This window comes from Botryllus schlosseri, chromosome 1 (assembly GCF_051294905.1).
Source record: "Botryllus schlosseri isolate E-star chromosome 1, Bs_hap1, whole genome shotgun sequence".
NCBI lineage: Eukaryota > Metazoa > Chordata > Ascidiacea > Stolidobranchia > Styelidae > Botryllus > Botryllus schlosseri.
In genome coordinates, this window is record NC_137236.1 from 13215565 (window position 1) to 13239848 (window position 24284).

The 24284-nt window shown below is 41.1% G+C and overlaps 1 protein-coding gene across 1 annotated transcript; it reads left to right on the top strand.

Moving 5' to 3' along the window:
* Positions 1-516: 516 nt before the first annotated feature.
* On the top strand, positions 517-21055 carry LOC145442351 (sodium-dependent glucose transporter 1A-like). The gene is made up of 9 exons (XM_080320257.1): positions 517-654; positions 743-819; positions 4945-5113; positions 12655-12771; positions 12840-12947; positions 13678-13784; positions 16133-16272; positions 16334-16499; positions 20460-21055. The coding sequence occupies exons 1-9, from the start codon at positions 636-638 to the stop codon at positions 20946-20948; spliced, it is 1392 nt and encodes a 463-aa protein (XP_080176383.1). The 5' UTR covers positions 517-635; the 3' UTR covers positions 20949-21055.
* Positions 21056-24284: the final 3229 nt, after the last annotated feature.

Consider the following 24284-nt stretch of genomic DNA (forward strand, 5'->3'; position numbering starts at 1 on the left):
TGGAATTATCAGAGAGAATTTTCAAAGTATTTTCGGTCCCAGTGATCCATCGGTACCACATCTCTACACTAATTCCCGACTCGACTCGAAGCTTAATATACGCCCAAAACTATAGTAATGATTAGATGAACAAGTTCAATATGAGAAGGTAAATGCGGCTGAATATCAGGATTTGGCGCATGAGATCTCGATTGTAAATGAAATGGGAATATCGCAAATTGGCTGCAGGATCGTTTATGGTTGGTTTGGAGCAATCGTACGCTCTCGAGTTTTTCGTGATTTTTGCACGAAACTAAAGCTGAAAGTGGTTCAAGATGGTAACTCACTAGGGAAAATAAAGCAATGTCTTACGATTTACCACCAACATTGGTAGCAGACTAATATCAGCTTACATTGTTATCATCATGCACAATGCGACATTAGCGATTTGGCAAAGATTCGTCTTCCGGGTCAATATTGGCCTTAACTTCACGATAAATAGTGTCCATTTCATTGAACAATGAGTCACAGATTAGCAAATATTTGTAATGAGCATTGCCTCGGCTTGCTGCAGCTACGGAATCTCGCAGTGATGCAGAGTACGCTAGCAGATTGGTAGTTATTTAAATTCAAAATACTGTCGGTATCAAAGGGTCATGGGAAGTGAAATTAAAGGTAAGAGCCACTGCTATTTTGCATCCGCGACGTGTGCATGACGCATGAAAATATAGGCACCGAGGTCACAATGTTCTATACGTTTCAGAGCTAAAAACAGAGTCATCGCCTTTACTATGGACGTGGTCGCTGATCATGGCCATATCATTGGCAAGAATTGGAAGTGTGAGTTACCAGTATTATTATTAAAAATATGCAATTTCGATACATATATTCCTACTGTTCCCTACTCTTTTGATCAGGGCTTTAGATATCCGTATTAATTGAGGACTCAAAGTGAAGTACATGTTATTGTTACTACTACACGTTTTATCAATATATTACTATTGTTTATTACTACTACTGGTGGCCACAAAGAGACATTTTATCCCTACATATTTGATAGCATAGGTTTACCCGAGGTGTCAGTAGCGAGATAACGTCGTGGTGCGTTGCACATCTGCGAGACCAATGGGTTGCGGGTTCTAGCTCGGCGGAGGTCGACTCCAGAGTTCCCATCTAAGTGTTGGAGGTTTGTCTAGGCTCTTCCTCGCCACCTGATCCGCGAAAGCGATGTCTTACAAAAGCGGAGAAGTGGGCCGTGGTACAAGTTCGTAAATACGGAATCATAATCAAGAGTATCGGACCGGTGTAGTCGAAACACCATGAATATCAAACGACAGCAACAACCTGATGTTTCAATTTGAAGAGATCCGTCGTGCAATTTACAACAGTTGGTATATGCAAAACACCTAACGTACAGTGGGAATGTCATGGCGTGGATCAACTTCTTAGATCCGCTCAAGACACGCAATGCATAATGCGACACACAATAACAAATTTAACGTAATTAGTAGCTATGAAGTCGTACAAAGGATAACGTAGGGCTACTTTCTCTCAATCCTCATCCATTTTGAGCTGAAATCGTTTGTGGAAAAGAGCAAAACGAGATCGACAGAGATAAATAGTCCCGCGTGCATGGTAGGTGTATTCATCAGAGATTCGAATCAAAGCGCAGTTGAGATCATGTTCGAATTCTGTGGACATTCAATTTCAACGGTTTAATTGATATATCTGTCACTATATGAATTGCCTTTAATTCAACATAGACCTTTGTACAGGGCCGTAACAGCACTTCGTCAGCCCCCCCCCCCCAAACAAAAAACGTTGGTCCTGGGCCCCCCATAGGGTGATAAACCTAACTTCTGGGTATACGCTGTTTACCGCTACATATCATCCACATTAAGTGTCCGTTTAGTGAATCACCTTTTCTATCCTTAACGCGCGAAGCGCAAGATATTTCCAATATTCATGACTGAATCGGTCAATATTATCGGGAATTCCATGTATATTGCTATCAATTTGTTGTCCTCTCTGCTCACGTCATCAGATTTACCGGTAGAGCTGAGTGAAGTGTGTTGGAAAAGGTAGGACCCCTCAATAATAATTAAACATCTCAGGGTGTATTGTATACCCGTTAGGCAGGAACGAAACATCTACATTATAGATGTACTGTTTAGTGAGCCAGCACTAATCGCACAAATTTTCGATAATTCATGATCAAATCGGTCAATAAGAACGGGAATACCATGTATATTGCTATCAATTTGTTGTCCTCTCTGATCACGTAATCAGATTTGTCTTGGAAACAGTAGAGCCCGTAAATAATAATTAAACATCTTCGGGCGGGTAGACCCGTTGGTATGACTTCGTTACATGATGTTATTTCGTCACCTCCTCTGTCTGCTATATCAAAGATCTAGAATCGCCCAAACGTACTAAACTGAAAGATCACACGATTTCAAATTGGTATTTCTTCACTGGCATATAATTTTCCCTGCGGGGTGGTATTTGTCTTGCGAGGTTCAGATTGCCAAGACAGGAACATTTAGGCGCCAGTCATTTAGGCGCCTATGGACCATTAAACCTACGTGTATTCTGTATATAAAACGTAGTTTACGGTCAGCAGAACGGCGGTCCTTTTCGGCCCAGGTTTTCTCGCTGCCTATCGTTCTGGCACACTTCTTGCAGTCGCATGTTACATGGCCTAAGACTTTATACGTCTTGGTGCGTCGTGGCGAGGTAATGGCCAACGCCGATATGTCCATTTCTATAAATCTTGCGTATTCTTTTTTTTTGGGGGGGGGGAGAGTACTCAATATGCAAGATGCTTGGCAACTTGCATGAAATCGCGCCAAGCGCGAAAAGTTTTTGAAAAAGTTGCATAAATTTTCAAAAAATACTCCATAATTTTTCTAATTCACGAAATAATTTTGGGCCCCCTTCGAGCTCGCCCCCCCCCCAATTGGGGGGTTTGGGGCGCGGCAGTTACGGCCCTGCGTTTGTATCATGTTCGATAGATTTGAATGGAAATCGACGCCCCAAGAGTTCTGGCACAAATCCCGTTCCTTACTCACCTTATGGTAATATATACCCGTATTCGTCTAACAAGTAAATACTCCGTTATCTCGCGATTGTTGAATCAGATGCGACCTCAGGCAGTTCGTGTCTGACGTTCCTGTTTTCACATTGGATATTTGAACATAGTCACTAGGACCGCAATTTTACCATGTGTTATCATGATTCCGGTCCTGAGACAAATTCCGATAAAGGCAATCTGTTTTGTTTTCCGTTCAACCTGAAAATTGTACGACCGATCGAGAGATAATATTGAGTAACCGCTTTTATATCGGTGACTTGCAAGCAGAGGTGGTCAGTAACGAAGTCTATCCACTATTTCGGAGTAATCAAGTGGATTATGCCTGCTTTCACTATATTACTCAAGTGGTTATGTTTGAAGGCCTCTTTCAATTCTACTTGAACATTTGCCTATGTCTCCCAACCTATTTTCAACCCTTTTCGACTCCGCGCTCCCTTATCAAGCTCGCTACAAATTTGCGCCCCCTCCCTCCCCCCCCCCCCCACCGTTGTTCCGGAATTCTAAAAGAGAACATATAAGGAAACGAAAGGACGTTATTAATTTTTGTCATTGACGTTTTTGCATCATATACACTGACTTATGATGTGCATATGCCCTGGACAAGGAAGGTACAGAAACAGCCTTGATAAGGCTTTCTAGGTCTTGCACCACCCCTCCATGCTACCACGGTAATGCTGAATGACAAGCGGGAAGGCATGGGTACCAGTGTTACTAATCGGCTCTTTGATCTGACCCGGCCGAGGATTGAACTCACGAGCTACTGATCAAGAAGCCGGACTCTTCACCATTACGCTATCTTGTATGTCGGATATGAAACGGGAAATCATATACAACTAAACTCATATCGCTTGAGTAATGACTAAAACAATGTCATTTTTTGACATGAATCCCGAAACACGCGTCTTCCCGTATAAATCGATGGGATTTTACCATTTTTCATACAAATTATGAGGAAGATCCTGAACATCCCGTTGTTTACGTGCATTTCGGGCTGATTAGTTAAATATAAAGTTGTTCCAACATTTCTACCCTACCCTATCGCACCTCCTTACGCTGTCGCTCCTCACTCGCCATCTTCGTTATTTTCACCCCCTCCCCTGTTTCTCAATATCGCTCGCTGGGGGATATCGCCCACGTTGCAAACCCCTCATATAAGCTTTATATTTCGGATATTGAAAGGTACAAGTTATTTTGTGTGTCACTGTGTCATTGAATGTATCTTGGATGATGGTATACATATATATATTGTGTCATTTCATTATATTCGTCTTGAAATCTATAAAGTAGCACCACCCCCGAATAACTGCTACAACTATGCGACCGCTGAACTAAATCTACTTTTTGAAATTACTCTAGTAGAGTTCCAACGTTTCATTTTCTTGTTCTACTTGTGGTTTTGGCATATGTCGGTAATTGCTACTACTAGTTGTAACTAAGCAGACACTTATGACGCAACTTCTAATTTTGATTGAGGTGAGTTGACTACTTTGACCACCTCTCAATACGAGGCTTGCCATAGGCATAGGGAATGTTAGCAATATCGGTGGTGGTCAGAAACTAAGTACTTTCACCTTTGGAGATACTCACGAAGGTTTTGGTCACTTTCATAACTTGCTCAAGTATACTACGTCTTCTTCTATTAAAAAATAACATACTTGTAACGATAAAAAAAAAGTAGAAACTGCACGGTATCGTTATGCGTTAGTCGCGAAGATTCATCTTGCCGTTTCGAAATTATAGCCACCTCCGATTAATTACTGAAAGTATGCCACCTATCGTCATTATCTAACATCCATTATAGACGACATGACGACATGCGAGTTGCAAATGGGTGTATAGGTGGGTATAGTAAATTTATCTCCCATTTTCAGGGGCTGTTTATATCGATACACGGACCTACATTGCTGTCATTAGCTGACAATGTGAATCGAGACGTAGCGGCAGTATCATGGTTGTTTGCTGGTAGATCTGCTGGTGTGCTGGCGGGCGGTATCGCGACGGGATTCATTATGAAGCAAGGGAGGGCGGTCTACAGTTTCGGTAAGTTAGAGAGGAAGCTGCCGCATATGATAGAAAAGCTACGCTATCACCCAGAAAGTTCACTGAATTAAACCAGGTGTGTCCTCACTAGAGCCCGACCGATTATGGGTTCATCGATATCACACTTTGAAAGAATTATCGGTATCGGCCATTGGAGGTGGAAAATATCGGCAATTTTCGTGACGTCATAACATGGTGGTAGGAATTCTGAAAACTATAATCCTTGATGGTTAGACTGGGAATGTTACTGTATTTCATATAGCTTACGATTTCAAGGTGTCCAGTTGAAGTCTTTATGTTCGAGTATGACAATGGCTGTAAAGCTGTTGAAATAAATGCTATGAAGTTTTGACAATGCGCCTTTTGAGGTAGATTCCAATGTATTTGAATATTGGCTGAATATATCGTTGTTATCGGTTAAGGTGTTAAATATCGGTTTTATCGGTATCGACCAAAAAATCCTACATCGGTCCAGTCTTCACCTTTTTAACCTCTCGCCACCCTCTGAAAGGAATAAAATAACTCACGGATCCCTCAGACTTAGAGTGTGTCCTACGTGTAATAATTTGGAAGCTGATGAATCCGACTCGAGTTATTATTTTTTGATGACTCGACCTGACTCGATTAATTTTATTAAATAGACGGCTTTAGCAACTTCAAAATAACAGTACATGAGAGCCTTCATACCACGCAACACAGGTTGATGCAACATTTAGGTAAACTGTATACACAAGGTCCCCGTTGCCTGGGGTGTTATGAATGTTATGATCAAGTCGAGATCTTCGAGTCACAACTCCCAGGCATCTCGAGTCACCGCAATGTTGGCTCGAGTGATATCAAAAGTTTTGATTTTTTCCATGTATAAGGTCTGGTAACGCGCTCATTTAGATTGAATCGATTAAATTCAGTCGTCCCAAATGTTTCGGTTTTCAGTCAATTTCAAGTAGTGGTAGAGGTAACGACCAAAATTCCAATCGAGTGCGGGTAGAAGTTGTGCTTGCCGTATAAGCAACCTAAAACTATCTCAAGTACACAATTAGAATGTGCTAGCTCAGAAGAATAATCTAATAAGTAATAGTTGTAGCATGTAGTCATAAATATTCACTCATGAGCTCTCCAAGCTGAAAACCGATATATGCCTATGCAGATGATACAGATAGCTTTCAACTCCCGTACCCCCGCAGAATATGAGTGAAACCGAGAGGTTGTACAGGATACTGCGCTAAGGTCTTCATGAAAACATATTGGTATACTGTTCATATATAGGTCTGTATATATTTCGCACGACACATGGCAAAAATTATGAACTTTACTCAACTTTTGTATGAAAATGAAATTTCTAATGTTTCGCATGCATAAAATGAGATCTCCAAAAGAATGATAGGAGATTTATAACAAAATTGAGGGGTGATGTCAAGCTCAGGCGGAGTCAGTGACAGATAATCACGAAACATTTTCAAATTTTACGGAAGATTTGGACCATATTACCGGTTTCAACTAAAGGCCAGATGGATTGCATATTTGCTACTACATTATATCAGCCTCAATCAAACTCACTCAAGAAATGCACAAGGTTGAAAAAATGTATGAGCTGCTCTAAACTATGGCTTATAATTAGGGCAAGTTTTTGCAACGTTTGCAACTTTTTTACAGCTTCCTAGATACTCAGAATCTATGTACTATGATGTTTTATAATGTTTAGAGGGATTTTATAGTGCAACTTTTTGCAGCTTTTTTCTATTTTTCATATCAATTTTGACTGCAACTTCTGTCAAATATTGCATAAAAATGTGAAGGAGTGATTTAAAAACTTGCTATAAACTATTTCTAGTATGATTCTATTCCCTTTGATTTGTATAACAACGAGTTATATGATGGGTTAGCTGCATCTCACTGTGTTATCTATGACACAATGGCTTGCAAGCAAAAAGTTCCACAACCCCGCCATGCACGACCGTGTTAGAACAATATGTAAATAGATCGCTTTATTGATGCTGTCATTTAAATTGAAGGTAGTTTCCCATTCCACGAAAGCCCAGGCGGGGGACCGCCGAAAATTACATTTCCGCTGGGTCAGCTTATTCAGCCTATAGATTTTGTTAAAGTCGCCAAGAGTGAGTTTCTCTGCAACGCCTTGGGTCAAGTTTGCAGACCTAGGGGCTTTGGGAGTGTGGTATTTGACTGGTTTTAGGGGGAAGGGGTTATAGGTATGCTGTTTGGCTTTTTGAGGAAAATTATTCCCGCATTCCGTAATTTTCTCGCTATGTGCCTGTAAAATGTAATTTCGTGCGTTAAATGGCAATAAAGTAATAAATTCGACAGCTCTGTAGGAATTAGGTTATACAACGGAACCTTTTGAGTATCTTATACCCTAATAATTCAATAAAAAATTATAAATGCAACTGTTGGTAAAAATAAATGTAACAGTCTCGCGATTTTAGTGCAACAAAAACTTGCCCCACTTATAATCACTTGACTAATAATTAATAAATCTGAAAATTGCAGTTAGGAGTTCGCTTGGCTTCCGGATCTGTCGCCAAACTACGCTCACATCCAAAGTAGAGCTATGCCTTTTCAATCAGCACTGGAAAAAACTGAACTGGCGATAAACATATCATTCGTGTCAATATTCCACACTCTCCATTACTATATCATATGTATCTTTCACGATGAAAGTCCTATTCGCTAGCGTAATGCTAGATTTGAACACAAGGAGCATCTCTTTCATTTGACTAACACAGGGGTTCTCAACCTGGGGGGGCGCGGGAGGCTCCCACGGGGGCGCGAGAAATTGACGAAGTCAGTATAGGGGGGGGGGCGAGAAATTGACAAAGTCAGTATAAATTGTACGTGTCTGAACGTGTGTTTCATATCCATTATGAGAAGACGATTAATGAAGATGAAATTTATTCCATATTCAAGAAAGCTTGCAAAATACAAACTCTAGCAACCGCGCTCAACGGACTATAGTCTGATTTCAACTTCATTTGAGCAGATTTTTGATATTCTTTGGAGATATAGAGAGCAATTCCCACATGTAAGTCATTCATTGCTTCATAGCTTTCACAGTAGCCTAAAGCTTGTCGCACTGGGCAGCTGTTGTTAGTAGCTTGCGAACTGCGCTGCCTATGACAGACTTGATGCAACATAGGTTGCACGGTTTCGCGCTCAATCAGGCTATAAATCAATACAATTTTATTAATTTCCAAAACTGATCAAATTTAGCCTGGCAGGACAGAGCGACGCCTTGCTCTCTGCACTCACTACCAGCATCAGGATTAGTCTCAGGGTGACCTACCTTGAAATTAATTAATGGATGTCTTGTTCAATGTTTTTTTTTTGTTATTTTCAAACAAGTTTGGAGAAATTTGTCAGCAATGTAAAAAACTCAACAACTGGAAAGCAGGTTCAAAATAGACGTGATATACCTTATGTATACTGTTAGATCAGGGGTGGGAAGCCTGCGGCCGTAGAAGGGAGTTTGAGCGGCCTTCGAAGCCTAATTCAATTAGTATGTTTTGGCGGCCGTAGACATGCAAATTGCAATTACGAATTCACTCCCGCGTTTTCGAGAGATTTTAATTAATCTTGAAATTTTCTTCGCCCTCCGCGCAATTCAACAAGACTTCATTTTTCGATTTTAATGCAGTAGCGCCCTTTTTAATCTGAGCTGGAATGGGAATTGGCAAGAAATAACAATTCGTTCACGGCCCTGAAAAATTTTCGCGCTGCGCGCGACAATATGCACCTCCCGGCAATTATTCATAACATTGCCACTCGCGATTTCGGTGCGTACAATAGGCCATTGTGAAAAGTAGAATAGTCCGGAGTTCACCGGGAATGGATATGGACAGTTTACCATAGGAATTTTGCGTCCAGATCGTTCATTGCGGCTATGCCCTGGAATGCGGCCTTACGCTACATAAGCAATCGAAATGTGGCCATGATTATCAAAAACGTTGCCCACCTCTGTATTAGATGATGTGCTCTTTTTGACATGACGATAAATGCAAGGGGGGTCGGGTGGTGGGCGCGATTTTTTTTACCATCTCCAAGGGGGGCGCGTGTCAACAAAGGTTGAGAACCACTGGACTAACATAATAGCCTACTGCTACCTGATAAACTGTAAATAGAGAAAAGTAAGAAAGTTACGAAATGTAGGAAAAAGTAGAATAGCAGAAACAACTTATACTTGAGTAAGGACTACAGGTAGCGTAATAACACTCCTAGGATAATTCGAAAAAGTAGATGTAAATCGTTTCTGACCTTTTATACATTCAATTGCATGTTGAAGTTTGTGCCTTATGGGTGTATGTACTCCTGTCTCCAATAATCCGTGCAGGTGGACCTTCGGTGTAGATTCGAACGTAACGCGGATCTCGAGACTTCGATCCACCTTCTGTTTTCAATGATATATTGTCATAGAACAGGGCCGGGCGACATACGGCCCGCGACGAGATTTTGAGAAGCCCGCAGCCAGTTTACGGTCTTGCGTGATAATGTGGCAAGCGGCCAATACAGTCAGCCGCAAACCCCCACTACATCCTTGCTACTGATATTCACGGGCAGTCTTAACTATAATGGGTTTCTGCGTCTGACATGCCGCCAGACTTCAAAATACTTGTTTACAACCTTGATCGAACACAGGTGTCTCATGGACTTCAAGAGCTATTGAAGTAGGCTACATTATGTTATTAAAATTATTGAATGCTATGATTTTTGTCCCTATATGCCTTAAACTTAAAGCTCACATTGAATACGATTTATTCCATGAATAGGTGGATAAATGCGCGATTGATTTATCGATTCAGGAACCCTGCCCGCCAGGTAGGCCTACTTCATTTTCCTGAATCAGCCTGGTCGACTGGAGAAGTTGCCCGCCCTTGTTGTAGAATGTACTTTTACAGTGTTTATGTACAATGTACACAGTAGACCGCTGTGTCTATACACTCGCTGCGACCTTTATGACCGCTTAAAGGTTCTAGTAGGTCTTAAGTATTAAAACACCAGCAGGGTATTTATAGCAGGGGTGTCAAACTCAAATTGCGTCGCGGCCCGGATTCAAACCCGTATCACCACTGATTCCAAAATGATACCTCATGCTCTATCTCAGAGGTCTCAAACTCAAATGTGCTCGCGGGCCAATTTCTTAGTTTTGATGACGCCGCGGGCCGCACCACCAATAATAGGGATATTCAACGCGAAATTTCGAAGTAGGCCTTGTTTGACGGCAACTTGAAGACAGGCATTCCACAAACATCATGAAAATGTAATTTACTATTGTACTATTCACGCTTGACACGGAAAAATCATATTTTCAAATATTTGAATAAAATTGTTTTATGGCGGGCATTATTTGATCAAATAATGAGTTATAGACATCATGAGAGAGGATGCACCATGAATTCATGACATCGTCAAACTGTCGGGGTATATTGCAGCTAGTGGACCTTTGACGTGCCACAATTTTATGTAGAATATTTTAAAATCTATACTGAAGACTGATCTGATAGCAGAGCATTTGAGCGGTGTAGCCTAATCCGGGTTATGATATAGTCGTGATAAGTAGGCCATTGTTACTATGTCATCGCCAAAGTCAAATTAAATCAGCGTCAGATTTTGCCTTCGATTATTATTGGAACATATCAATAACAACTTGAATATTATCATTATTGAGCCATAGCAATAGCACTGTTTTTTAACCTTAGGGATCGTACCCCGCGTGCTTACAATAAGATTTCTCGTAGCACCTGGACATTTTTAACACAATTTCTGTTTGTACCTATATTAAAATTAGAAAGCCCATACACGTAAAATCGTGCGAAGCGCGAAGACCATTTTCCAGTTGAATAAATTGGCCAAGAAAATATTCCACAGCATATAGGCCTAATTCCACAATGCATCTCGTACCCCATGATGTGGTGCTCCGTATCCCCGAAGGGGTCTACGGACCCTGGTTAAGAACCCATGGAATAGAAATGTCCAATCGCCGATGAATTCATTGGTGTTACAGCTGTGGAGCGTACTACTACCTTACTCGCCACCGATGATAATAACATGGATAAAGAGATCGGACAACACCCAGCATGTAACCAACTATTCGTCACGGGGGTCACATAGTGCCGATGGTAGCCATACTGACCTGATTAGATAGCTATATATACCCTACGCAACGCAAGCGATGACCTTTTGATATATTACTATTCCCAATGACAGTTTCATAGATTGTTGCATCCGTAGGATTGCCAAGTCACCGTTCCGAGTCGCAAGTCCTTCTCCGATTTTAACGTTTGACTCGACTCAACTTGGGTAATTTTTATTTAATCACCCAGTCAATCCGAAATCGAGTAATTTTACGGAAGATCGCACCAAACCAAATCACAATTTTCATTCACGAATCATCAACGGGTCATGTTTTATCATCATGAACTAGAAATGTGACGTAATAGCTGATCTTCTACCGCATGGTAGCTATTAAAAGTGATGTGATAGTGTAGTTCGTTGAGATTTCAGTGCTTTATAGCAGTTTTGGGGTGAACTTCAAGTTCTTATATCTATAAAAGATATGTGGCACTGGAATATATTGTCGAATACTTGAAATTTCAAAATGCCGTCGCGGGCCGCACAAAATGCTCTCGCGGGCCGCCTGTTTGAGACATCTGCTCTATCTTTTCGCTTGAATACATTATTATCAAGTACGTATGGACGATATGATATTAGATGATATTGTACCAAGGATCAGAGCGGATTTATTCTATCAAGTAGCAACACCTTTATTTGTCAACAATGGAATAGGACAAAAGACGATGATTGGCCGGTTGAATACAGATATGAACCGTTAAAACAGTGGCGATAACGATGGTATTGTATAATTGGCATATTTCTTGCGTATGAGGAGTGAGGAATACAAGAGATTTAAATGTCAACGCGAAGCTTGGAATTCAGTTTAACATTATTGCTATTAATATTATTCGGGTTTGTCTGGAGTCTGGGGACCTTCGGAGTCGGAAGTGACACCGCTCTGCGACCACAGATGTTTGGCTTAAATTTTTGTATAAGTAATATATTCACCATGTAAATTGCGTATTTTGGTTCCCCATTGTCGTTTACGCTTCTTTGAATAACTATATGTTTTAGTCCATTATACATATAACTCTGAACTGAGTATGCACTTTTTGCTTTCTCGAAATTGGGTGTAAATTTCTCCGACTTGTTTCTATAGTTTTAGCTAGAGTAAAACCACAACACAGCAGTCGGGTGGAAAGCATATCCTACATAAAATCTCATAATTTGTTACAAATGTGCTGGACAATATAAGTATAATTCAATCTACTCGTAATTGCTTCGCGGGCCGGATAGGATAGGCTGTCGGGCCATATATTTGACACCCCTGATTTATAGCAAAACATTAGCGATCTTACCAAAATCAAGCCAAAACTCGCGGGCAAAGAAAACATGGTGTAAAAGAGCCAATTCCGTCTGGCAACAACGTAAAACAATAGTACTTTTTTAAGCACTTGACATGTAAAGTTTTGTCACAGGTATCACGTGTTTCTTGCTCGCAATATGTATCACGGCGACTCCGTTCATAACTGATTTATGGCTCTTGGTGGTCGTGGTGTTATTTGGTGGCGTGACCTTCGGATACCTCGACGCAGGTGATGGAAATAATAGTGATTTACAGTGACTCGTTAAATTACCATAACCCGTTTGCTATCTCCAACAGGAATGCAAGCCTTAATTCTGCAGCTATGGGGAGAAAAAGACTCCAGGCCTCATATAGCGGCATACCATTTCACGATCGCTCTTGGAGCATTCTTTGCACCATTACTAGGTAAGGTCATTACAGTTGCCTAAATTTCAACAATAAATTTGCAACCAGCGGCATCGCAGACAATTCACCTATATTTCTATGTACGTTCTAAAAGGCTTGGCGAGTGTGTTATGTCACCTTACTCTAACATCCCTCGGGTGAAAGACATTTGAATGTGATTATAGTGAATCATATCTGATATATAAATAAAAAATTGCATTTGAAGAGCTTCTTGGAGGTACAGAACTTCAATATACAATTGATTAGTATATTCATTTTGAAATGAACCCGAATAATTTTGACTGACACTCGTCAGGGGTAATCATCACCATTTGCATTAGCAAATAGTTTTCGTAAAGCAAGGATGATAATCCTATTTTTATCTTAACGTAAAATGCCGGTTATCTGTACGAATTGCATCCATTTTACATTTTATGTCGACTTCAGGAATGGTGACGATATATTTTTTGATTACGTCGCAGTGTGTCTCGTCCAGTCCCATTATCGTTTTGATAGTTATTCGTACATTAACGATTCACTTTACAAAATGTGCGCTGAAGATAATACGAGTGTTCCTGATCCGGTTCGGATATAGGTGTGGAAGTACCTATAAATTAAGTTGTGGATTATGTGTCGGGTATTGATCGAAATAGGCTTCGTGCAACACGACAGATATTCGGCTTTTTCATTGTTCTGTAACTTCATACTGTTTGGCCTCGTATCCCGAATAATTTTACGCTTCTGCTTCAAGCGCAACCATTCCTCGAGGAACAGGAGGATATCTGCCCCAGCGTAACTGAGGAATTATGCAGCCTCGACGACGAATCAACCACCGTCTTCATGACAACAGTATTAAATGTGAGTAATGTTTTATAGCATCATTTCATCTAAGTTTTGCCAATTCAGTCATAGTTACTATACATCGGTGTCCAACTACAGAGCTGTGTATGTTAGAGTCACATTCAGAGGAGGTCGTTAATGAAGTACTTCGAGTTTCTACTTTTGGAGGTTATGCGAGTAGACTTTTAAGAGGATTTGTCATATTTTTCGGCTTTTTTAAAATTGCCCTCGGAGTACGCCCAAATGTCCTCTTTTTTTCGAATTTGCCCTCTTTTTAGAAAATTTTGGTTAAATGTATCTGAAAATTCAACTGAGATATCAGTACTCAAGTAACGGTCCGGTGGGTTTTTCGGGAATTGAGCCAGAAAGATGACCTTTTTTTAGTCAACCAAGTACAAACTCGTAATAGATTTTCCAATTTTACGGATCTTACTCCGGTATTGTACGTCTGGAAATTTCTTAAAAGCGTCCTCTTTTCAGATTCCCAAAATATGACAACATACTACTACCACACCTACTGGAACAGTTTTTAAGGCAAAACTACGTAGCCTACATATTACAAACCTTGGAATAATGTGAAAGCAGTTTTGCCATAACTCAACATCACTATTTACCAGTGAAATCTTCATAAAAACTACGTGCCTATATCACAGGGACTATAAATATGAATTCGGACATTGTAAATATTTGTATTGACATTTCTAATTTTTAGTTAGTCTGAAAAATATATTTTGCCATTTGGAAGTCGCCATCGTCGATTATCTGCTTAGAAATCGCGACTATACTCGACCGGATCTTCACGTTTAAACTACTTACTTAATGTGTTTTCCCACCTTCAAATTTCGGCATTTTGTTCCCCAATTATATACCCGATCTTCTCATGTGTTCACTGCACTACAGCGATTTCGTTACGTAACGTCATTCGGATTTCATTTAAAAAAATCAATTTAAAACAAACATGTTTAAAACACGGCCCTTGTTTAAAACAATTTTTTTTGTTTTCTTTTTCATGTCGTCAGACATACTTAATTGTGACGTTATCATGGAGTGACATTGACGGTTGAAAATATAGGGTAACTATCGCTCCTTCGACGAAAAAGTCCTCCGAATACTGATATAAACAGACCAAACATATGTTTAATCGGGACTAAAGCGTAATGCCGCATTTTTTGGGTCAGAGGTCATCATCAGAAGAACACCCATTCAGTACCAATAATCTAGGGTTACCATATTTATGTGGAGCAAATACCGGACACTCACACTCACCCACTAGCGGATTTTACAATGAGGGATGAACACATTGTCAGTCGATATGACGTCACACTAGCAAAGCTTCGCCTCTCGACTGTACAGTGTACACACTGGGTTGGAACATAGGTTATGAATTAGGACCTTATTGACCTTATTGGGTGCAAATCGTCCGAGGGCTTATACTACAAGTTTTTTCGAAAGTATTTACACCATTATGGCATAAAATGCAATGTTATGAAAAACAGTATTTTGGACGGCATTATTTATTAAAGTGTTCTAAAACTCAATTTGTTTTAAAGGCAACCCTACACCTCATTGTCAAACAATTTCACTGTCCCTCTAAATCAGTGGTTCCCAACCTTTTTCCACCCACGTACCACTTCCAGGTTTTATGCAGTGCTCGCATACCACCTACAGAAGTTACGCGCCCCGAAAGCGGTCGTAAATGATGTTTTCACCATTTATGACGTCACAATCGCGTATTTGACTTACGCGCGGTGTAATAAAAATTCCATTAAACTAGGCATTATCAGCCAGGCTGACGGGATGCATGAAATTGTTTTCTTTTCGCCACCAGTCACAAGAAGAGCAATATAATGAAATAACAACAAACAACAAAAGTCAATTTATTTAATGCGATGGCTGCATTTGTTTATTTTTCACTAGCTGGTCGACACGTGGCATACGTTTGCTCACAGCGCATCGAAAGTCATGAATGGGCGCAACACGTCGGTTTCGGTTTTCGTCTTGATAGTCATCAGGGATCGAAATCCTTTCATGCACTCACACGTATAAGGGAAAACTAGCAGCTGGGGAATAGTGTGAGAAGCTAGCGTCGAGTACGAGGAGGCCATGCTAAGCTAGAAGTTTATTGGAGAACAATCTTTGCGTTCAACCCCACCTGAGCTAATAATTCCCTTCGGTCGAAAAAAACTGAATCTACTCGCGTGCCACCTGGAAGACCTTCGCGTACAACAGGTTGGGAACCACTGCTCTAAATTTTCATCCCGTGTACATAGATAGATGTTGTGTCGTAAGTTACTTTCATGCTTTACTTATGGATACTTCTTCTATCACACAATTGGTTTCAACGAAAATGGTCCTATGTATTATAGAACGAAACAATGACCACTGCAGATCCCGGATACCAAGTGAGCTCAATTATTTGGCCTTACGTTATCACGGGCGTATTTTTGGTGGTCGTCGCGATAGTCTTCCTGGTGCTGGGCTTTTATAAAGTTGAGCGTAGAGTGAGGTAAAATCCTAAAAATGTGGTGGAGAGAATCGGAAAATCACTTACTGTGACACTTTTTAAGAAACATCAAGGGTGATATTACGGAGGAGCGTCAAGAAGAAAATATTTCCCAAGTCCTCGTCTTATTCGTGCTGATATGCTTCTATTACTTCTTCTGTGTCGCCGGCGAAACAGCGTATCAAAGCTATATTTACTCGGTCTCCATATGCTCAGGATTATGTTTTACGGTACGTGCAGTCATTTGACAACTATGGTTGCCATCTCACTAATAGTATAGGCTTACCATACGTCCTCTTTTAAGAGGATTTGTCCTCTTTTTTGACTTTTTTGAAGGTGTCCTCGGAGGACGCCCTTTCGTCCTCTTTTTTGAGATTTTGTCCTCTTTTTGAAAATTTAGGTCAGATTTAGAGCAAATTGCGAGTGATATGCAGCAAATTAGCACAGAAGTGAAGCTCCGGCGGCGAGTGAAAAACGGTGATAATAGCTCTGAGCGAAAAGATGACCTTTTTTTGGTATTTTGAGCTCTGAGCGGAAAAGATGACCTTTTTATTTTTTAGTCATCCACCTGGCAATGTCGAGTGACAAACGGTATTTTGAGAGCTCTGAGCGGGATGGATAACCTTTTTTTTATTTTTTATTTTTTAGTCAACCGATCACAAAGTGGGAAAAATTCACCGGTTTTTGAGAATTCTACTCCAGTTTTGCAAGTTGCAAATTTCTGAAAAAGAGTCCTCTTTTTAGATTTCCAAATTATGGTAAGCCTACTAATAGTACCAATCTCTAGATTGAATTTGCAACACGCACTTCTACCTAATAGATCTCATATGTTCGTCATGGGTCAATCTAATTTGTAACTACAATCTGCATCTTAGGAACTCGGATTGAACGGCATGCTGGTTTCAGGATTGTTAACCAGTATATTGCACAATAATTCAAGTCTGTCGCAAGTATAAGTTTGGAAATAATAATGCAGCCGTTGGTCCTTAGGTACCGTTTTTCAGCCCTTAAGGCGAGATTTACAATTCATTCAGGTCGAATTCGAGCATGGTACTTTCAGACATGTCGTACGTGTGACTCAATATCGGTACTAGTGCATTTCGACTGTCGACGTGTCATCGAACCACGATCGGTCGGTTACCTACCGTCTACAAAAAGCGTCACCAACATCTTTGAAACCAACAGCTATTTCTTGGGTACTGGTTTATGCGATGGGCTATCATTTACTCCCGCCGTTTATCCGTGTTCAGTTGATTATCTTCACTGATACATTCAGAGCCCTGGGCAGGGTTTCCGCCCCTTAACAGATAACTCTCACTCACCAAGAATCACACCAGCGATTGCGGGCTCAGTCGCGTTGCCGCACTGCATGCCTAAGCACCAATCTTCACGTCGAGACATGGGAATAATATCTGGATTTCCGTTAAGCCTAAGCTTGGGCGAAGTCGAGCAACGCCCCGATGGAAAATTGCGTTCGTATGTTCCCGAGAGTTGACTGACTCACGTTCAACTGGCACTTATATTAAACTATTCTCCGCTTAGACTTTCAAATCTCTCATTTGAATATTCGGTACTACAGCAGCGGGCGACTCTTCTGGTTCTCGCGGGCGACCAGCACCGCGTTGGTGACCCCTAAACTACTGAATAACTTGAATGAGTGGTACAAGTCAGAAAGATTCACTCATGAGCAATGTTCCCTCTAAGCTGCGCACGTGCGCAAATGCGCAGTGCTGACACGGTCTATGCGCACAGAAAATCTAAGCTGCGCACAAAAAATCCGAAGTGATGACCTTTTTTTTAGTCGTTACGCACTGTTGTCCAAGGGTCTGCGCAGTGAGTTGGTGAGTGTGCGCAGACTCCTCAAATATTAGAGGGAACATTGCTCATGAGTATTCGCAAACCTGGTAGCTAAGCTAATGATCATGAGTGATCAACTTTGAATTACGACTCCGAGCAGACTGGGTCGCAGGACCGTAACTGCCGCACCCCAAACCCCCCAATTGGGGGGGGGCAAGCTCGAAGGAAGGCCCAAATTATTTCGTGAATTAGCATAAATTATAGACTATTTTTTGAAAATTTGCGCAACTATTTCCAAATTATTTCACGCCGGGCGTAATTTCAAGTTTACCAAATATCTTGATTATTGGGTACTTTTCCCCCAAGAAAAAATACGCAAGATTTTGAGAAATGGGCATATCAGCGTTGGCCATTACCGCGCCACGATGCGCCAACACATATAAAGTTTTAGGTCATGAAACATTAGGGTTACCATATTTTAGAATCGGGAAAGGAGGATATTTTTTCAAAAATTTTCAAACTTGGAATACCGGAGGGAAATCTTGAAAAAATGGTAAATTTTTCTCACTTCGTGGTCGGTTGACTAAAAAAAAGGTTAACTTACTCGCTCAGCGCTCAAAATACAGGTTATTCTTCCACATTATCAGTTGGTTGATTAAAAAAAAAGTCAACTTTCCGGCTCAGCTCCGGATATAGCTGCCAGAGCTACTTCAGTGCTCATTTACTATATATCAGTCGAATTTTAACCAAAATTCTCAAAAAAGAGGACAAAATCTAAAAAAGGAGGACATTTAGGCGTCCTCGGAGGACATTTTCAAAAACCTGAAGAACGAGGACAAATGCTCGTATGGTCTCCCTATGTAGCATGCGACTCCAAGAAGTGTGCCAGAACGATCGGCATCGTGAAAACCTTGGCCGAAATGGACTGCCCTTATGCTGACAGAAAACTTCGTTATATATATATATACAAAATACATATAGGTTTAATTGTCCATAGGTGCTTAAATGACTGGCGCTGAATGTTGCGGTCTTGGCAACATGAACTTCACAAGACAAATACCATCTTCGCGGGAAAAATTATAAGCCAGCGAAGAAGTACCAATTTGAAATCGTGTGATCTTTTAGTTTAGTACAATTGGGCGATACTATATTTTTTGATGTAGCAGACAAGAGGTCACGAAAAAACATTATGTAACGAAGTCATACCAACAGATCCGCCCGCCCGAAGATGTTTATTTGTTTAAATATTATTTACGGGCCATACACTTTCCAAGGCACCTCACTCAGCTCTACTGGTAAATCTGATTACGTGAGCAGAGAGAACAATAAATTGATAGCAAGCAATATATATGCAATTCCCGATCCTATTGACCAATTTCATCATGAATTGTCGAAGATTTTCGCGCTTCGCGGTGGCTCTACTAATCTATACAGCTATAATTTCGTGGCATGAGCAAACAACGTGATGGAGGGGGGCGGCTTATCACCCTATGGGAGCCCAAGACTCAGGTTTTTGTGGGCCTGACGAAGTGCTGTTTCGTTCCTACCAACGGGTATACATCCGAAGATGTTTAATGGGTATTGAGGGGTACTGCCTTTTCAAACACACCTCATTTAGCTCTACCGGTAAATCAGATTAAGTGAGCAGAGAGAGGATAAAAATTGATAGCAATCTATATGCAATTGCCGATCATATTGACCGATTCAATCATGAATCATGGAAATTTCTCGCGCTTCGCGCGTTTAGGCGAGAAAAGCCGACTCACTGAACGGACATCCAATGTAGATGATAATTAGCGATAACCAGCGTATAGCGTGAAGGGGGTATGGGGGGCGAAGCCCCCCAGATGTTCGGTATATCACCCCATGGGGGGCCGATACCAACGTTTTGGAGGGGGGTGACGAAGTGCTTTTACGGCCCTGCTGGGTCGTACCTCATATGTTTGATTCCAATGAAAGTTGATCCCTAATATCGCTACTCGATGTCCCTATATAGCTCCAGCGCTCATAAATGCCAAGCTCTCGGAGAGAGTAATACCTAATCCTGCCCATACAGTCAACAGCCCGAGTTGGAGTCGGGGTAAAATGCTGGTTCTTATTCATCGAGTATGTAAGGAGTTCATGATCCCATACTATATCTTATCATAACACGCCTAGCATGTCAACTGTAAATACTTGCGGATACGCGTTTACATTATCGAATGCTTCTTCATCAACACTTTCTTATCAATAGGTTCAAATATTTTTTTTATTTCCTTGAGAAGCCATAGTAATCAGTTTTTTTGGTACTGTTATTCAAATTTGTCTCTGCGTATGTATTCTATAATCTGTAAGATCTATATTTTGTCAAGGCCGCGGAAATTCACGAATTTTCACTTTATGTCGTTTTACAGCCTAGTCAAGGTACATGGATCAACTCACTATATTGGCTTGGGTTCGGTTCCGGTAGACTGGCTGGCATATTCATCTTGAAGTTGCTGTCTCCTCGAAACGTAATTATCGGCGATCTGTGCGGCACTATTATAACGATGACAATCGTCAGCATATGGGGACAGCGCGTGGCCGGTATAACGTGGGCGGTGACCTTCCTGTTCGGATTTTTCCAAGCCACCGTTTATCCGGCCGGAGTATCGTGGACTTCGCAGTACACTAACGTATCCGGCCATTACATTTTCATTTTTTCTGCCGGCCAAGCACTTGGAAGCATGATACTGTTACCACTTGGTGGTTTCCTTTTTGAGTTGGATCCGTTCAGCGTCATGTATCTCATTCTAGTTTCAACAATATCCAACGCGATATTCTTTGCCGCCATGTTGCTCCGCGTCAAAATTCAATACAAAGGCACGGATCGCGAGCACGCTCCGATAGAAACTAAAATGTAGCAACCTAAAAGTGCATTTTTGTTACAGCCTGGATTTGTGTATGCTAGCAGAGTTGTGGACTAATATATGTGCATGTGCATCGATGAATACTAAATGCTTATCGGTCTTTAATGATAATGCGTTGCAGTAGTTCGGGTAATTCGATATGGTTGTATGTTGATGCGCAATTTGCCCATGTATCTGGCTTGAAGGACAGCTAGTATTAGCTTACCACGTGTTCAGTATTGTAAAGCTGGCGATTTTATGTAGTATCGCTCGAGTAGCCTATATAGACAGTTCAGCAGAGTTGTAATGTCTCGAGTCGTGATTTTCGAGTCGTGATTATTTGGTAACTCGAATTGACTCGAGTCAAATTGTGTATTGACTCGACTTGTATTCGAGTCATTGCAATTGACTCGGACCAAGTCATTGCACATGACTCGGACCAAGTCATATGACTCGAGACTGGGTCTACCAAGAGAGGCATTTCATTGTAACTTCAAATAATAGTAAAGGTATCACGCTATTATTATATCGTCTATCAGTACTGGCACTTGAAAATGGTACCGGAAACTGTTGAACGTGGGGAAAATTAGTATATTATAAATGCGAAGCATTCCATATCACCGAGCCGAGTTGTAAAAAGTGGGTTTCACATGACATTAACTGAGAACTGAACAGTCAGCACATTGTCTTGGACTCAGACTCCAGTCAAAACACTAAGACTCGGACTCGACACTCCGCTCCGTGACTTGGACTAGGATCTGACTCGGTGGTGAATTGAAAATTACTCGAGTCAAAATTATATAAGTGAGATCAGCGACTGGTGATTCGCAACCTTGTGACTTGGTTACAAGCCTGCAGTTCAGTCTTTCGATTCGAATTGACTCATGTTTACACAGCCGACATTAAACGAAAGTGGAATGCATCGGCAATGAGCGCATCTGTGAATTGAAAATCCTCCTACCTCAGGATGGCAGGACGCGAGGTCTAGTATTGGCACAGTACGACCGATGCCACAGATGCCCTAATTCTCCAGTCACACCAAGTCCTATCATTGGCAGCGTACTTGCCATGGCGAAGACGAACCGATTTACCGATCACCCCAAAAATATTAACTGCTATCATCGCCATCCTTAGCCATAGCACGTCTTTTACTGTCGCAAGACTTGGACAACGAGAAATATTGCAAGGCAAGTTGAAGTCCAGGCAGTGGGCTCAGGTTTTCCGGAGTAATTCTTTGTTGAGATGCTTCACAAGGAGCGTGAAACGAATTTTCGACAAAAAGCAGCATAGCACATATCATACAACGTGACAATTAACCTACTCATCGGCAATGTCACGATTTATTCCTTTGCAATGGTCACGTGCTTATTTATCAGATATAAAGCAGTTGAAGTGCATATAAGTCGCATATGTTTGCCTGCGTACCTTCATTTAAATATTTATGAAGTTAATTCTAATAAATTACAAAAATATCCGCGGCACTCCTGAGAATCCCAGCCCGGTACAATGATGTACCGATGCACACATTGTGGGAATCACTGCTGTACGGTGTGTGTAATGCGTACCTCACTGTGGATTTGTTCTTCGGAGTTTTACCTTTTCATAACCTCCCTATTGGATCGGTGTTGCATAATGGTTACGTTTTTCGGACGATATGATTCACTTGAGATGAATCGGGCTGTCCTGCTATTAATCATTCAAAAAATATATATATTTCCTTCGGCTTTCATGCAACATGATCTTATCTCCAAGTCTAAAAACGTGATGCCTACTGTGGATAAGATTTTAGGTCTAGCCAAATCTGGCGGTGTCGTGATAGCTCGTAGTCTGTGCTCTCTACATGATAGCAGGTTTTATGAAACAGTGTTCGGTTGAGAGACGACTATATTCGGGGCGCGGAATATAGATCGTTATCATTATAGAAAGTTGACGTGAGTATAACTATAGTGACATCGGCGTCTGGTGTTTGTTCCTATAGGCCGAAGATAGCTTGGCTATCAGCCTGCGCTATATGATAAACATACAATCGGTCAGTCGGACTTTCCTCTGCGCTCATAAGCTCTGCGCCAACTAGGGTTGCATTTAAAACAAAAATCAATTTAAAACAAACTTGTTTAAAACATGGCCCTTGTTTAAAACATGTTTTGTATTTTTTTTGTGTGTGTGTGTATTTTAGCAATCACGTCTCAAATCCTTAGTTGTGACGTCACATTGAATTGATATTTGCAATTGAAAATATAGGATAAATATGGCTTCTCCGAACAGAAGGGCTTCCGACCACTGTCATAAACACACTGAAATCATCTTGAACCAGGACTACATCAGTCGTGACAAATTCTATTTGAAGGTAGCATAAAGTTCCTAGTGGTACAGAATTCAAACATTTCAACGAACAATAAATTTATATGCACAATTTATTAACTTCAAGCTTTTCTACAGATAATCATCGGGAGCGGTAGTTAAATATGGTAGCATGAACGTAGATCAACAAAAATGTAGCAGATTCTGCACTCTAGATTCCAACATTACATTAAAACACAATATGAATTTTTTCCATCTCTCGAGATGCGTGATTGTCAAGGAAAATAGCGAGTAAATTAGCGAGGTATGTTTTTGCTTCAGTACCAAAAAGGTGAGCCAAAATGAGGTTATTCCTCCTGGTCCTCTATACTCCGGATGTTACGACATAAACGATCAGGAGTCACAAGCTGAACAGTGTATCACCATTGTGTCCTACAATGGTGGGAACACAAGCAAATCTCACGGCTCACTGCGATTGATTTACGTCACCGGCGCATTGATTACGATGATATAAATTTTATTGTGCTCGTGGTCCTAGAACCCCCAAAATCAACCTCGAATTTTGATTGTAACGGAGTTTGGTATTGGGACACCGCAATGCCGTCTGGAATAAGCAGCCGCAGCTCTGAGAAAGAGAGCAGTGAGAGCGAGAGTGTGAACGCGCAACAATGGCCAATGCGCTCGCGGTTTGGGCTGTTTCTGACTGACTTCCAGACGGCATTATTGGGTCACAACACTAAACTCTCTTACAATGCAAAATTCGAGACCGATTCTGGGCGGTTCTAGGACCACGGCACAATAAAATTTATATTTTCATAATCAGTACTCCGATAACTCCAACCCTAATATCCCCGTCCCCAACCCTAATATCCCCTCTCCGAACCCTAATTTTGGGTTACCCTAACCCCAACTTTCACCCTAACCCACCTCCAAGCCTAATATCCCCTCTTCCCCAACCATAATATCCCCCTCTCCTCCAACCCTAGTATCCCCCTTCCCCAACCATATTCTTAGGATACCTTAACCCCAACTTTGACCCTAACCCACATC